The following is a 16,647-nucleotide window of genomic DNA, read 5'->3' as shown; positions in this document are numbered from 1 at the left end:
CAAAACATTTTAGGTACTACTGGTTCTTACCAGTCTGAGCAAGTTTGTTTCCTATTCGGCTAATGTGGTTAAACGAGAGTGTTCCATACGAGAAGATCCCTTTTACATGACTCGTACGCATACGTCTGGTTCTGTTAGGGCGACGAGCTACCTGTGCTCGCCGTCGGCAGACCCGCATTTTACGGTAGCCGGAGATGGTCGTAAGATCCCCGACGTGATAGATCGTCGATCGTCGGAGTGTCTCTCGCGACGGCTGGGGCGCGGGGAAGTTCGTTCCTTCAAGCGCCCTCCTTAGCTAGCATGAATGCTTCGCAGAAGGAGTAGTTATTAATAATAGCGTCAAGCACGTCGTACGTCGTACACTACTGTACAGCGTAAGTCCCACTGCGGGTAACCTAACATTTTTGCGTGTGGTACAGTAATCGTGTCTAGCGATCGAGCAGCACAATGTCACAGAATAATGTGGTTTGTTTTTAGTGTATACAACTTATACTTTTTCGGGATAAAAAGTGTTGTACCTAGGATATTAAAGTATAACTGTATAATTATACAAAATTTCATCGTAATGGGAAAGGTAGCTTTTGCGTGATGCTTAAAAGTTAAACATAAAGACAGACAGGCAAAAATTGTGACAAAAGATAAAACAATGCATATAGCTATATTGGTTTACATTTATTATTTTATTATCAGAGGTTTTCTAATACAAGGAAAAATAATAAAAGCCACTTCATTATAAGCACCAAACATTGATAAACATTTTAAATAATAATAATGAGTTTGATTAACATAATTAAACAAATCGGTAACGGGAAAATATTGTTTACATATTATATACAGTATCTATCTAAGAGTTGAGCTTTGTTGATTCAAGTCACATTTTGACGGCACTGCACACCGTACAAGTCTGGCACTGGTCTCCGTCGGGAAGGCACTCTTTGTGGAAGGAATGCCTACAGTTGTACACCATCAAGTCTGAGGCATTGGACAAATCCCTTATTATGATCCGACCTTGGCACGCACAGCACATGAAGTCGTCCGTGACAGATATCCCTCTCTGCTGGTTGATGATCAACTTCTGGTGCAGTTCGAAGTAGTTCCGTAGCGTGATCACCTTGCAAGCTTCCTGCACCGACAGCTGCAGATGGTAGTCGCACATCATTTTCGCGAGCGAGTCCTTAAGGTCCTTTATCTCGCATCCTGACTGTATGTTTTGTATCAACATTCGCGGATCTACGTAGTTACCTATTCTTTTAAGTAGTAGCGTCACATACTCTGGCTTGTCTACTGTTCGCTTGATGAGGTCTGTCCATAATTCTTTATCGTTATGTTCTTGACAGAAATTGATAGCCTGGTTTATGTCCTTCAATTGTTCAATAATTATTTGTAAAGCTTCTCTGGTATTTCCGATCCGTCCCAACAGGAACACCATTTCCGGATAAAACAAATTGTTTTGGCATACGTCTAGAGCCTCTTGAATTGGATAATTATCGCTACATTTCAAAAATGGAAGAAGTTTGTCCCTGGCATACTTAGCATAAAGCCTGACCAACTTACCGTGATATCTTCCATAAGGATAAATTTTGCTATAGGCGTCTAAGTATTTAAACAAGAGAAGGTCGTGGTTGGCTAGTTGCTTTTCTACCACTTCGACGGGGACTTTAGTTTTATCGAGGAGCACAGCGGTCGCCTTGTCGGAGTCGAGAGTCATCAGCTCCAGTATCTTGTCGTGTATCACATTGTACATGTTGTGTTTCGTGATCAGCGTGAACACGTCTTTGTGTTGGAGCGTCAAGTAGGTCGTTAAAGCTTTATCGTATTTCTTTTGGTAGCAATACAAAAGAGCCAAAGCCTCTAAATAAATATTCTTATCGACCTCGGTATTAAGTAGATGTTCTAAAACTTCCTTTACAATAACGCCAGTCTTGTATAAAGTTGGATTCCATTCTTGTACGAGTTTCAGGAATCCTTGCGAGTCTAATTTGAGATATTCATAAAATATTGATTCGTAAATGTGTGAGCTTAATGCTTGTTCAGGAGTTTTAGGTACATAGGGACTGATGATCCGTAATTGGTTGACTTCAGAAAACTTCGGTATCTGGGTCTCCCACAATTTCTTATCATTCTTACATATCCTGGCGCATAAAATAGCCGCCTCCTCGTACAAGTGCTCAGCCATCAAATGGTCGAGGTATTGTACTCCAACTGTCACGACTGAGTGCTTTGTAGTCTTGCCGCCCACTTCTTCGAGAACGGTGAGCGCTTTCTCGAATCTTCCTTGTTCTGTGAGCCATTTCACTCTGTCGTCGATGTCGTAGGGGCTTGCTACTACAATGTCTTTGGGAGATACTATGAAAAATCTATTTTCTTCTATGAGCATGTCTAAATAATAATCATTACACGAATATTCCTCGTAGCCACGAATATTAAGGCTATCTGTTGATATTTCACAGAATTCACAGTCTTTATAATCAGCGACCGTGAGGACAGGCCTTTGTGCTTTACCGGTTTCAGGATCACACTCCTTGGGGACTCCTAGTAAGACTAACTGATCATCCAGAGGCCCCAAGCCACTGATAAAGTAGTCAGTTTGGAATGTGTACACTGGATCAACTAAATACTCAGTGACATCTCGAGTTTGAAGTTCTATTTGGCTTCGTTTTCTTATGACACATATTCTGATGGTATCAACCCAACCAATCATGAGGGTTTTAGGAGCGGACCAGAGGAGGTTGCAGCGGTAATCTTCAATAGACCTGTTGGGACTTTTTTCCCACTGGATAAGACCAAGTGAGCAACGAGCAACAAGATCGTAAACCCGAACCCCCACCTCGCTTGCCCATGCCACAAACCGTTCGTGCCATGACATGGCCTGCACGTAACCTTCACATTCACATAGTACAGTGCCGCGGAGACGGTTCAGGAATGTTTTTTCATATAATGTTAATTTGGTGTCACCTGTAACAGAAATAATATTTGTTGGGCAACATTCAAACACTTTATCACAATACATTCAGACAGAGAAAGATAACTATGTTATTGTATCAGGTAGGTATATGTGACATTTATGTAACAATTATAAAACCACTGGTCTACTTCTGCTTCGCATAGGATTCCCAACTTCCCTGGTGTCAGTTATATTGCCCTGTATTCCTGAATTTTGATACTTATATCAATTCATACTTATATTAAATTTTACAGCTAAATGGGTGTATGGCATTTGTTGTGAAATAATAATGTAAGAAAATCGGCCTTAAAAGGTAACTACACAATTTTTTTGGTTTCTATAGCCATCAGAACCCTAATAGATTCTATCTGTATCTCACAGCCATTTTATTCGGAAACTGTGTATTAAGACTACAGAGTTGAAACTTGGTAACAAAGTGTATCATAATATTAACATGAAATATTTTGTGACGATTTAGTATATTTTCTAAAGAGTAGTGACATGACAATTTCCCATTCCTAAACTTTAATTAGTTTTATGTATGTATTGTTATCTTATATGAGAAAATAAAATAAGTGTCAAATATTATCTAACTGCCAGACTAAATAAATTTTCATGCGCTGTCATCATCCCTATTGTAAAGCCATTGTCTTAGTGATGTGTTCACATTATCTAGGCAAAGTTTATTTGGAAGGAAAGTTTAACATTTTCTACATGAAGTTAAGAATAGCACATGTTGGATCAAGCTTACATTAACATTACTTTATTAAATGAGTTATTTTAATAACAATGCATGGTATAAAAATAAAATATTACTCAAATTAAATATCATACTGATAATAGTTCCATTTATACGTAGACAATGAATAGCAAATAAATATGAATTAACAGGTATACATATTTACCACAAACCTTATTGTATATTGTGAGCACATACCTGTTAAAAACCTTCGTCCTGAGCCCGATTTGAAATAAAAAGGATCCAGAGCTATGGATTTGATCACCCTGCCCAGTGTTAGGTTGTGAGTGTTGTCATTGCTATACAAGCCGTACACCAACACTTTCCCATCGTCCGAGCAGCTAGCGATATAGTCCCCATTCAGATCCACCGAGATTCTATTAACTGCTATTGCATGAGCCTGTAATTCTTTATTCTTTCCATCTTGTGATATCGGTACCGTGTTTCCTTCGTGATCCAATAAATGTATCACGCCCCATTGCGTACCGAGACATATAAACTTTGTATGCACACAAATACAACTTACTGCGTCTTTCAACAATATGTTTTGAACATCATTTGCAAGTCTATCGTATTTCAATTTGGGTTCCTCATCTGGAGGTGAGCTGTCACAACTTTCAAAATTTACAGCCATTACCAGTTCATCCAATAACTTATTAAACTTGTCACATAGATTTATACAGTCATAACTTAATCCCGATTTTCCTTGAGCGTTTTATATTTTTTTGTTAAAAACATCATGAACATGATGAACAATGGATTTGACGTTTGACAAGTTGAAAATTGACATTGACTTTAACAATATACTTTTTTTTTCTTGCTGTTTCTATGTGTTTGACTTTTTGAAATCCATAGATATGAACTAACAAATTGTTTGATAACTGATGATAACAGATAAACATATTTTAGATCTTAGCATAAAGACTAGGCATCCGAATTTAAAAAAAAAACGAGTAATGTCACATAAATGGGCGCGAAGCGAAAATTATATTTTATTTTACTACTATAGACGGCCAAGCCATTCAGCAATCAATTCGGTTCTTAGTTTTACTTTTAGTAATTTGGTATGGATCGACGTCCTAGTCATCGTTATAAGCCCAGAGGATATTACGAAAACCATTTATCTCCTTTTGGGAATAAAGTATTAATCATTCTCAAAAAGCAATGGGGCAAAGGTAAGCCACACCTGCTGGTACATCAGTTTATGTTACTGCGGGCTAAGCACTCTGCTACCGGTGGCAGAGAGCGGTCGCAAGTGCCACTGTCGAGTAAGGGTTGGTTTGGTAAGGTATTTCTGCTGGGATCATTTCCTTTTTCGGTGTCTAATAACAGGGATTTTGGAATTGTGCCTTTTAAGTATGGCAATAGGCACGCCTCATTTTGAAAAGGTGGGTGTTATTTGTATTAAGTGCACAGGTTCGGTGGCTTAGGTATATGTAGCTGTAGCAGGTAGGTATAAAGCTCAGTTCATTATTATTGACTCTACTCTCTACACAAATGTGTACGTGGTGTGACGTGGTACCTACCCGTGGCCGTCCATGGCCGTGTTGTGGATTTTTTATTCCCATCCCATCTGTTCCAGAGACTGCTGGATACAAACACATTTTCCTCTTTATAATAGTACCTACATAAATACATAATAGTATTGAGAAATAGTATCTAGACAGTAGATTTAAAATAAGAAAATACTTGTGCATTAACTCCGTGTCTTTTTTAGTGCATATGTCAAATAAAACTGTATGTCAACCTCCGCCATTCCCTACCCGACAGAACAGAGTGTTATGGTAAGTAGTCATTACCTGCAATATCTACTTCCTACATACTTGGATATTTAGCAATCACAAAGAATAGGGACATAGACTGACTGACAGGGTGTGAAAATTAAACATTTAAGGCAATATTTAATAATATCGCATTTATTGTCCGACATCGTGTTAAAACTCTTGTGCTCGAAGTTTAATGTCGGAAAACTATGTAACAGATAAACTTTCTCAATGAATGAGATATAATAATGTATTGCCTAAGATAGTTTTCTTACGCAATTTAAACATTACAGCTTCAATGACGCCTCTATCTTTGATTTTCCACATACACAAGTCACACAAGAGGGACTATTTACTGAACCTGTTCCTTGTGATCAGATAAATACAAGTGAACATTTGTTGGAAAATAATTTAGGACTTGAAGCTGTTTCGGAAAAGGACAATAATAATGATTTCCTTCATCCGATTATTTCTAATAATGAAAATTTACTCAGTATCATTTCCGATAAGAATTCCTCTGATACTGTATTTATTGAACCGAAGATAAATAAAATTGATGATATAAATTGGGATGATATGCTTGATTCGGAATTATTTGTAAAAAATACCGCTGGTGGAGAAACAGATTGCAAAGAATTAGATGAAGACCATAATATTATTAATAGTACGATTTCTATGGAATCTGCCTTTATCCCACGTAGGGTTAGTGATGTTGGCAAAGAAAATAAATATAAAAAGAAAAGTAAAAACACGAAAAGTAATGTGTCAGATCTAAGTGCAAAAGTACGTAAATACAATAACAATGCAGAGACAAGTAATCCAAAAGTAATGGTTGAGATGAAACGAACAAACAAAAAACATTTACGAAAGCAAAAATATACAAAGGCTGTTAAAAATTGGCTTGATAATGTCGAATCCCCGCATCTCGTTTGTGCAAACGCAGACAAAGAGTGCATTAACGAATTGAAGACTAAATGCGGGACCAAAGATGATGTGCTGCGAAATCCCGAACCAAATAAGCATCTGAACAAAATGTGTGATACACCTGACAAAGAAATGGATTCAGACAAAGCACAGTCTGCAATGAGGACAGCGAAGAAAGTTGTTCAAGCTCAATTGGCAAATAAGGATGGCATCATGAAGTTCAGTAAACCAAAAATTACAGACAAACGAGTTGATGGTGAATCTGTTTCTCGGCAAAGTACGAGTAAAGACAATCGAAATAAAAAAATAAATAAATTCGTAGTTCCCATTAAATCTCAAAATGCGGAAGTTGTTAAGTTTCAAGTTCACTCAGTTGATGAAGAAAATATTGTTAGTTACAATGACAGTCTCCTACAAGCGAAGGATAAAGAAATTATTGCTGTTTTGATATACAGGTACCTACCGATACTGTGTTCTGCTTTAGAAATAATGGTTGCGTTAATATACTTACTTGTGTATAGTCGTTACGATAGTAAAAAATTCATGAATCGGTAATGCATGAATACATTAATTTCATTATAATAAGTAATTAGTATTTTGTCAGTTGACGCGAAATAGGTTGGCCAGTAATGTAGTTTCGTCTTTACATATTGCAGCAATGGTTTCTGTCAGCTTAATAGTCATTACACTAACGACGCGTGCTCTCCTAGCGGCATCATCATCTGCCATAACGCTATGTTCTACTGTTTCCAGACTCCTGTGTGCTAAGCACGAAAACTATCGAGAAAGTATTCGTATCGCAATCGACAGAATTTTCTATGACATTTGAACAGCGCCCCTACCGTGCGTAAATGGAACTAAATATCGCAAGCACGAATGTTTTTGATAACTATCGTATAGTAATCGTATCGTATTGGTATCGAAACCTAGAACATTTTGACACAAATTGGAAGCACGAACGAGCTTTTGACGTACGGTAACGTAAATTTCGAAAGCTGGCTATCGAAACGAGTCGAAACATTTGTCACTGAGAATTTGTCGGTGAGAATGGTATCGAAATTTGTAATAATACAAAATATATTATATTGTGAAGTCAGTGAGTGCTTGCAGTGATTTTTATAAAATGCCAAGACCGTCGTTATACCAACAAAGTACCTACAACAAGTACTTACGATCGTTAACAACGATTGTACCAACAACAACGAATACGTTTAAGGGTTGTTGGGGAATCGGGGATTGGGAATATTAGGAAGGGGGAAATTGGGCCTCCGATAACCTTACTCACACAACAAAACAACGCAAGCGCTGTTTCACGTCGGTTATCTGTGAGGCCGTGGTATCACTCCGGTCGAGCCAGCCCATTCGTGCCGAAGGATGTAATCCACAATAATAGGAAATAAGTAAAGAAAACTACTACTAAAAAACATTTTGGTGGACAGAATAAATAGACTCCATAGTTATTTCAAGTGTTTTATTACTTTTTTCTACAAAATCCTCTTTTTATAGTTAATAAAATGTATATACATATATAAATAACTTAAAAACTATTTTATTCTAATCTTAATCCCAATAATATATCATTTATTTATTTATTATTATAAGACATTAATGAAAAACAAGATGAAGACACAAGATCATGTGCTTATGCCAATTTATAGACATGCACCACATTCACAGTATTGACACAGTTAGAATAATTATTATAAATACAATGCCATTAACAATATTTTGATAATATTTTGAAATAACATAAAAACAGAAAAATTGAAATAAATATAAAATTAACAGTAAGTAACAAAAAATAATCAACTAATAAAAAATAATAACTTTTCTCACGCTCCCTAGCATAGTATTCTTGTCATTCTCTATACACATTTTAATCAAACTCGCTTTAGGTTTTTTCACTGGTGGAGGATTCCAGCTATCTTCCTCGGATGGAGGATCGGTGGTGTTGGTGGAGGCGCTGGCGAAGGGTAGGCTTCGTGAGGAACAGTGAGTGGTGTGGTAGGAATACAGTAGGTCCACTGCTCCCAGTAATATTGGACTGGTCCCACAAATATTCCAATCTGTAAAAAGATAATACATCAAATATTACATTACAAACATTGTTTAAGTATCCGCTGCTGCCTGAATGGCTCCTTCTAGGGGTTTGCACCGGAGCAGTGAGTACCGGAGTATAACCGGTAATATACCAGTAAAAGTACTCGATTGAAATCAATCGGTTGTTAACCGATTAAACTCTGGTGATCATATTATATCTAAATGGAATATTTTTATGTAAAAAAATATTTTCAATTCTATATTGATACTACTAAAATAATAGAAATACTTATTAACCATCAGTTTTTAATTTAATACATAATTAAGATAATTTATTTACTGATTTGCTTCTTTCGAATGATATTAATTATTTTGGTCATCAACTTAAAGCGCTCTTGGCCGTTTATGTGGTTCAATTCACTTGCTACTAGCTTTCCAAAGAGTTCAGGGTTCGTTGAAGTCCAATTTTATTATCTATTCTGTTTTGTTTTTCAATTAATAAAAACTTGATTTGAAATTAATGGTTTTCATCACCGGTTATCACCGGTGAATCTCCGGAGATCGGCAAATCACCGGTGAATTTCACCGGTACGCCAGATTTCACTCTGGTGCAAACCACTAGCTCCTTCCATTTGGCCTGAATGTAACTGCCACCCCGGAGAGGGTTTAGACAAATCTCCGTTAAATTATTGTCCATCACATAAAAAAAGGGCTAATCAAAGAAACATTTAGAAATCTTTACTTACTTTTGCATAAATTCCACCATTAGCTCATATTGGAGTTGATTCGTCCTCATTTTAAATGTAACATGTTAAAATTGTTATTTATTTACATAAGATAAAATAACAAACAAACAACCGGCAAATGACAAATGTCAAATACGACGTTCGGAAATCATAAAAAAATTATAAATTTATGAAACTAAGTACTTATTTTTTTTTCATAGATAATGTCACGTTATATTTCTCTTAACTCGCTTTAAGAACTTTTTGCACATAATTAATATTTATTTAATAAATATTATTGCATAAAACGTGTAGACAAAGGTTGAAATATATATATAAATTTAATTTAGTTTTCAGACGAAATCTTTATGCTCAATAAGTCATTCAAATCGTTCACTTGGCTGCTTCTCTAGTTTACATTAGCATGACGTCACTATCGAATTCGATGCGAGCTCTCGATAGTTGAAAGAATAGGCTTCGTGCTGCCACACTCCGTTAACGTCTCATGACATATCGTCATCTCGATACGTTTACATTACGAATGCGATAGTTATTCGTGCTTGGCGCTCTCTGGTCCGAATCTCAAGTAAGTACCTGCCTGCGGTAGTTTATGACGTAGCCAATGCGCAATACAAAGGTCCTATGTTAAAAACGTGTTACTTGTTTCAGGAAAGCACTAAGTTACTTGCTCAAGAACAATATCGTAGTGTGTTACGACGCTCGTAGTGTTCTAATGTACCTCGGGTCCCATTTAGAATTGGACATTAGCGCAGTAGAGATGCGCGATGCCAAGGCAAGTCATGTCAGTTCGGTAAACCTTGGTTTATCCATATGAAAATATGTTTTTCGCGTCAGTGTTCTATATTATAATCTGAGTTATCGTGTAAGTTGGGTGTCACGGGTTCGAATCCCTTCTCTGTTTGTGTCATACATTTTTCATGTATCTACGTTTAGTAGTGTATTTGATGATGTAGGGATAATGAGCATTGAGTGTTGACTTAATTAAAGATCGGCGCCACGTTGCTGGACCCGGATAATCCGCCGGAGAACTTCTCGGCTCTACAAAGGCTGCTGGCCCTTTCCTCCGTGTCTGCGTCGGTCACATCGACAGAGTGTTCGCTGCAAAAATCGAGCTGGTATATGAGCCAACTGAAGGAGTGTTGGCTCAAATTATTAGATATGCTGAAAGAAAATTCTCTATGGGATGTATTCATTGAAATTGAAATGAAAGTATTACCTATCATTACTGGTTAGTAGCTAATTAATTACAATTAGTCCAGTCAATTTAGGAATTCACCTCGGAATTCGAGATACCCAGCTGTAATTTTGTATATACTTGTATATTGACCCCCTAAAACTTGTCTCAAAACCTACATATGGTAGGGTGTAAGCAACCCTTAAAATTCAGGGTCAAAGGGCCCAAAAATCGTCTTTTTGCGGTTTTTTCGAAATATTTCATTTCCTATGGGTTTTTGATTATTGTATTCAATAACAATATTGTAGCATACAAAATTCTCTACAACTTTTGTATAAACTTCGTTTTATACGGTGAACCGTTTTCGAGATAGAGGGCGAGCCGCGGTCACTGCATCTCTTCAAAAATTTTTTTTTTTCGTCGAACCTATCCGTGATGGTTGTCTATGTATAGGACATAAAAAAATACGTCATGGTTCCTAAAACCATTTTTCGTCAAAATCAGTCGTTTGAAAGATAGACGCTTCCAAAGTGGAAAAATGAGGTCTATCAAATGTGTCCTGCCCCCTAACTTTTAAAATAAGTTAGTAAGAAAACTAAAAAATGTTTCTGCCGTAGATTTTCATGAAAACTTTCAACGAAAATTGGTTTGAACGAGATATTATAATTAGTTTTTAAGAATTGATACATTTTTAATAAAAACACACCTAATTTTCCAATTTCTCAATTCTTTTAATCAATTCTTAAAAACTAATTATGATATCTCGTTCAAACCAATTTTCATTGAAAGTTTCCATTAAAATCTACAGCATATATTTTTTTTAGTTTTCTTACTCACTTATTTTAAATGTTAGAGGGCAGGACACATTCTATAGACCTCATTTTTCCACTTTGGAAGCGTCTATCTTTCAAACGATTGATTTTGACGAAAAATGGTTTTAGGAACCATGACGTATTTTTTAATGTCCTATCCATAGACAACCATCACGGATAGGTGAGACGAAAAAAAAATTTTTGAAGAGATGCAGTGACCGCGCGCTCTCCGCCCTCTATCTCGAAAACGGTTCACCGTATAAAAAAAAGTTTATACAAAAGTTGTAGAGAATTTTGTATGCTACAATATTGCTATTGAATACAACTACCAAAAACCCATAGGAAATGAGATATTTCGAAAAAACTGCAAAAAAACGTATTTTGGGCCTTTTGACCCTGAATTTTAAGGGTTACTTCACCCTACCATATGTAGGTTTTGAGACAAGTTTTAGGGGGTCAATATACAAGTTTATACAAAATTACAGCTGGGTATCTCGCATTCTGAGATTCTTACCTAATTTAACCTTATTTGACTGGACTAAATTGTTTGGTTACAGGTAAGCAATAGGTGCCTATTGGAATTTTTGTCGGTAACGTCTTTTAGGTATTTTTTTATTTAGATTATATTGTATGCAATTATGTATGTACTCAGCTATGGAGCTTCGTGGCGTATGCGTCGACATAGAAACCTTAAACTCGATGGAGCAAGCAGTGGTCGATCGGTTGAAGGCGGTGGAGGCGCGCTGCCACACGGTGGCCGGCCGAGTGTTCCAGGTCAGCTCGCCGGCGCAGGTGCGCGCGCTGCTGTACGACGAGCTGCGGCTGGACGACCAGTGCAACCTCACCGTCAGGGGAACTGTGGCCAAGGGGGCCAAGTCCACGAGTGAAACCACGGTCAGCTCAGAGAAATGTACAGTGCGGTCACACAGTCACACTGAGCGCAGTTGTACTAGGCAGTCCGTACTGTTACAGCTGCGCAGGCTGGCGGCAGTGTCGGCGCACGAGCTGCCGCGGCTGGTGCTGGAGTACCGGCACCTGCACAAGGCACACGCCACCTTCCTGGCCGGCATCGCGCAGCACGTCCGCCACGGAGTCGTCCGACCTACTTGGTAAGCAGATGTCTTTGTCACGTCACCTCGGAATTATACAGACCCCTAACAAAACTCCCAACCCCCCCCCCTGGCTACGCCTATGAACCGGGCATTACGTTGAAGCCTGTCATTGACAAGAACACTTGGTTTAGGGTGCAGATGGCATCGGCGACGGGGCGCATCGCAGCCAGCAACCCCAACCTGCAGGCTATACCCAAGGCTCCCTTCAGCCTCTTCCTGTTCCCCGGTGCAGACGACGGTAATCTAGAGCTTTCCTTGAATATTCCATAATCATAGCCAACAATTTAAGGGAAGTAACAGGTAAATCGATCATCTGTGGTGTTCGCCCGTACCATGTCAATGCTACACTACAACGCTCAGTTTTATTTATTTATTAACATTAGGTACATCTTTCTTTAACGAGCAGATTATCTTCATTGAAAAAAAAAAAAATAGTACACGTTGCTGCATAAGACACTGAATTTAATTTTTTTGTGTGTGTGTCTCTATGTTCAAGTATTACGCAAAAACTACCGGTCCGATTACAATTAAAGTTGGTATAATAATTATACTTTAATGGGCACAAAACTAGGTTTTATCCCGAAAAAGTAGCTATATACAATAAAAAACAAACTAATACAGTAGTACGAATGTTTGTGTCTTACGCTGTAACTGTAGGGCGGGGCGAAAATAGCTTGAACCGCTATTATAAATGCGTACCTAAGTAGTGTGTATATTTGTTATGGTTGGGCCACATTAACGGGAAATACCAATAATTATCGCGATAATGGACGTTAACCGTAGGTGTAGCTACCACTTAACGGCATAATTTAGGCGATAGCTGAGGTGGCGGTACATCAAAGATATTAGTGTTTGTTTCATGTACGACGGATTATTATCAAAATTAAAAAAAATTAAAAAATCGCACGTTTTGTTTTAAAATATGTACTATGTGAGTGCCGCGTGTTGTATTACAGAGCGCGCGTGTTGTATTACAGAGCGCGCGTGTTGTATTACAGAGCGCGCGTGTTGTATTACAGAGCGCGCGTGTTGTATTACAGAGCGCGCGTGTTGTATTACAGAGCGCGCGTGTTGTGTTACAGAGCGCGCGTGTTGTATTACAGAGCGCGCGTGTTGTATTACAGAGCGTTCGTGTTGTATTACAGAGCGCGCGTGTTGTGTTACAGAGCGCGCGTGTTGTATTACAGAGCGCGCGTGTTGTATTACAGAGCGCGCGTGTTGTATTACAGAGCGCGCGTGTTGTATTACAGAGCGCGCGTGTTGTATTACAGAGCGTTCGTGTTGTATTACAGAGCGCGCGTGTTGTATTACAGAGCGCGCGTGTTGTATTACAGAGCGCGCGTGTTGTATTACAGAGCGTGCGTGTTGTATGTATTACAGAGCGCGCGTGTCGTATTACAGAGCGCGCGTGTTGTATTACAGAGCGCGCTTGTCGTATTACAGAGCGCGCGTGTTGTATTACAGAGCGCGCGTGTTGTATTACAGAGCGCGCGTGTTGTATTACAGAGCGCGCGTGTTGTATTACAGAGCGCGCGTGTTGTATTACAGAGCGCGCGTGTTGTATTACAGAGCGCGCGTGTTGTATTACAGAGCGCGCGTGTTGTATTACAGAGCGCGCGTGTTGTATTACAGAGCGCGCGTGGCCGGCGCTACATCTGCGCGCGTGCTACGTGGCGCGGCCGGGCCGGCGCCTGCTGGCCGCCGACTTCCGCCACGTCGAGTGCCGCGTGTTCGCCCACCTGGCGGCCGACGCCGGCCTGCTCCGCGCGCTCGCCCAGCCGGGCGACTTCTTCACGCAGCTCGCAGCCGACTGGTCGGTGCCCTACATCCAGACACGCTCATGCTTTATAACGTTATAACGTAATAACGTTAACTATGCGACGACTTTTTCTCTGTTTATAAAGGCTAAAGAAACCTGAAAGTGAAGTAGTCGCCGAGGAAAGGGAGCGGACGAAGCGGTTAGTGTACGCGAGTCTGTACGGCGCCGGGCCGCGCAAGCTGATGGAGATACTGGGCGTGAGCTACCAGCGCGCGCTGCAGGTGGCGGCCAGCTTCCACAGTGGGTGCCAGTGTCTGCCGCGCCGCCCGCCCGGCCCGGCCACTGCGGCAGTCACTGCTGTCTGTCGCAGGAACGTTTCCGTCGCTGAAGGAGTTCGGCGCCACAGTATGGCGGCGCTGCGTGGCGGAGCGCGGCCGCGTGCGCTCGCTGCGCGGCCGCCTGCGCGTGCTGCCGGCCGCCGCGCGCCCTGCCTCGCCCGCCGACCGCGCTGCCTCGCCCGCCGACCTCGCAGCCTCACCCACCGACCTCGCAGCCTCGCCCGCTGACTGCGCGCAGGCGCAGCGTCAGGCCCTTAACTTTGTCGTACAGGGTATGCCGCGCTGTTCACGTTTCGTTCTACGATTATGTAGTTTTAAAGTATGCGAGCGTAGTAATCGCGATTATACAAAGTGGGCAAGTAATAACCTGCGGAGTGCGCAGGGTCTGCCGCCGACGTGTGCAAGACGGCCATGGTGGCCACGGCGCGCGAGCTGGACGCGGCCGACGCGGCGCTGGTGCTGCAGCTGCACGACGAGCTCGTGTGGGACGTGGACGAGCGCCGCCTGCACCACGTCGCAGGTCACTGTGCCCCGTGTGTAATGTAGCGTACAGTATGTAGTGTGGTGTAGTGTACAGTATGTAGTGTGGTGTAGTGTGCAGTATGTAGTGTGGTGTAGTGTAGTGTACAGTATGTAGTGTGGTGTAGTGTACAGTATGTAGTGTGGTGTAGTGTACAGTATGTAGTGTGGTGTAGTGTACAGTATGTAGTGTGGTGTAGTGTACAGTATGTAGTGTGGTGTAGTGTACAGTATGTAGTGTGGTGTAGTGTACAGTATAGTATGTAGTGTGGTGTAGTGTACAGTATGTAGTGTGGTGTAGTGTACAGTATGTAGTGTGGTGTAGTGTACAGTATGTAGTGTGGTGTAGTGTGCAGTATGTAGTGTGGTGTAGTGTACAGTATGTAGTGTGGTGTAGTGTACAGTATGTAGTGTGGTGTAGTGTAGTGTACAGTATGTAGTGTGGTGTAGTGTGCAGTATGTAGTGTGGTGTAGTGTACAGTATGTAGTGTGGTGTAGTGTAGTGTACAGTATGTAGTGTGGTGTAGTGTACAGTATGTAGTGTGGTGTAGTGTACAGTATGTAGTGTGGTGTAGTGTACAGTATGTAGTGTGGTGTAGTGTGCAGTATGTAGTGTGGTGTAGTGTACAGTATGTAGTGTGGTGTAGTGTACAGTATGTAGTGTGGTGTAGTGTACAGTATGTAGTGTGGTGTAGTGTACAGTATGTAGTGTGGTGTAGTGTGCAGTATGTAGTGTGGTGTAGTGACGGTGTGGCTGCAGGCGTGGTGTCGCGCGCGATGTCTGGGTGCGGGCGGGCGTGCGGGCTGCGCGTGTCGCTGCCGGTGTCGCTGCGCGTGGGCCGGGACTGGGCGCACATGGAGCCCTACTCTGTGTGACCTGACGCCTCCAAGTCTTGTATTACTGTGGTGAACGGTTATTCTCTACTCTGCCTGTGACTTGTCTGTACTTGCTACGGCACTGTTCACTATGTTTGTGAACCTCGCTTGTTTATAAGTATATCTCACATAAATATTATAAAGAATAAGCATTACTTTTATTTAACAGTCTGTTTCTATAGCCTATCTGCTGTAGACTTGCTCGTTCGAGACGACACTGAACTATTGCAAATACAAGAGAAAAATTACACTTTAATACCTAATGGATATTGTTACGACAAAACCCTTGGGGTTTGAATCTCCAAACACCCCCCCCTGGCTACGCCTATGTTTTACATGAGAATATCGTTTATGTTCAGATTGTATACATTGTTAGTGAAGCAAGACACATAGTGGAACAGTAACAACAGTTACTTCAAAAAGCACTCTCACGATTACCACCACACATCCGAGGTTACAAACAAAGGTACCACTGACAGACTAAATACATTTTAATTTTCATACCCCGTTCTCAACCCGTTGAACTAGGTGGGTACATATTAGGATGGCATAAAGCATGAGAATAAGAGTAGGTACTGAGTATAGTAGTCAGAAGGTCATCCTACATTTTTCATTGAATTGTCAACTTTATTCTAAAACAAAGACGAAAATCTAAAAAATAAATTTGACATAAAGTAGGATAACCTGCTAAAACAGTGGCTAGCAGGTCAATCGGTGGTATAGTTACCAATGTACCTACATGTACACAAGGTGTCCCTGGAAGCATGGAACAGGTGCATAGATGCGGTCATTTCCTGTCCATTAACTGTTTACTCTGGGAATAGGAGTCTGACTCTTAAGGGTTCATTTTACTTGTACGGTGGTTTTGTCGGATCCGTTTGGCCGATGGTGCTCCGAGGTA

The 16,647-nt window shown here is 40.5% G+C and overlaps 2 protein-coding genes across 2 annotated transcripts; one reads left to right on the top strand and one right to left on the bottom strand.

Moving 5' to 3' along the window:
* Positions 1 to 653: 653 nt before the first annotated feature.
* Positions 654 to 4,469, bottom strand: LOC118264435 (vacuolar protein sorting-associated protein 41 homolog). The gene is made up of 2 exons (XM_035576936.2): positions 3,882 to 4,469; positions 654 to 2,955 (listed from the first exon to the last, which is right to left on the bottom strand). Exons 1-2 carry the CDS (start codon positions 4,315 to 4,317, stop codon positions 872 to 874), a joined length of 2,520 nt encoding a protein of 839 aa, XP_035432829.1. The 5' UTR covers positions 4,318 to 4,469; the 3' UTR covers positions 654 to 871.
* Positions 4,470 to 4,593: 124 nt separating this feature from the next.
* Positions 4,594 to 15,895, top strand: LOC118264378 (uncharacterized). The gene is made up of 17 exons (XM_050705161.1): positions 4,594 to 4,858; positions 5,401 to 5,467; positions 5,740 to 6,825; positions 7,027 to 7,131; positions 8,216 to 8,362; positions 9,686 to 9,721; positions 9,805 to 9,937; positions 10,144 to 10,384; positions 11,795 to 12,036; positions 12,115 to 12,251; positions 12,386 to 12,492; positions 13,887 to 14,067; positions 14,159 to 14,313; positions 14,384 to 14,623; positions 14,734 to 14,896; positions 15,126 to 15,129; positions 15,369 to 15,895. The coding sequence occupies exons 1-17, from the start codon at positions 4,750 to 4,752 to the stop codon at positions 15,744 to 15,746; spliced, it is 3,531 nt and encodes a 1,176-aa protein (XP_050561118.1). The 5' UTR covers positions 4,594 to 4,749; the 3' UTR covers positions 15,747 to 15,895.
* The last annotated feature ends 752 nt before the right edge of the window (positions 15,896 to 16,647 follow it).

The sequence above is a fragment of the Spodoptera frugiperda genome, chromosome 26 (genome assembly GCF_023101765.2).
Source record: "Spodoptera frugiperda isolate SF20-4 chromosome 26, AGI-APGP_CSIRO_Sfru_2.0, whole genome shotgun sequence".
Classification (NCBI taxonomy): domain Eukaryota; kingdom Metazoa; phylum Arthropoda; class Insecta; order Lepidoptera; family Noctuidae; genus Spodoptera; species Spodoptera frugiperda.
The sequence above is the reverse complement of the archived record's forward strand: the minus strand, read 5'-3'. Positions and strand labels throughout refer to the sequence as shown.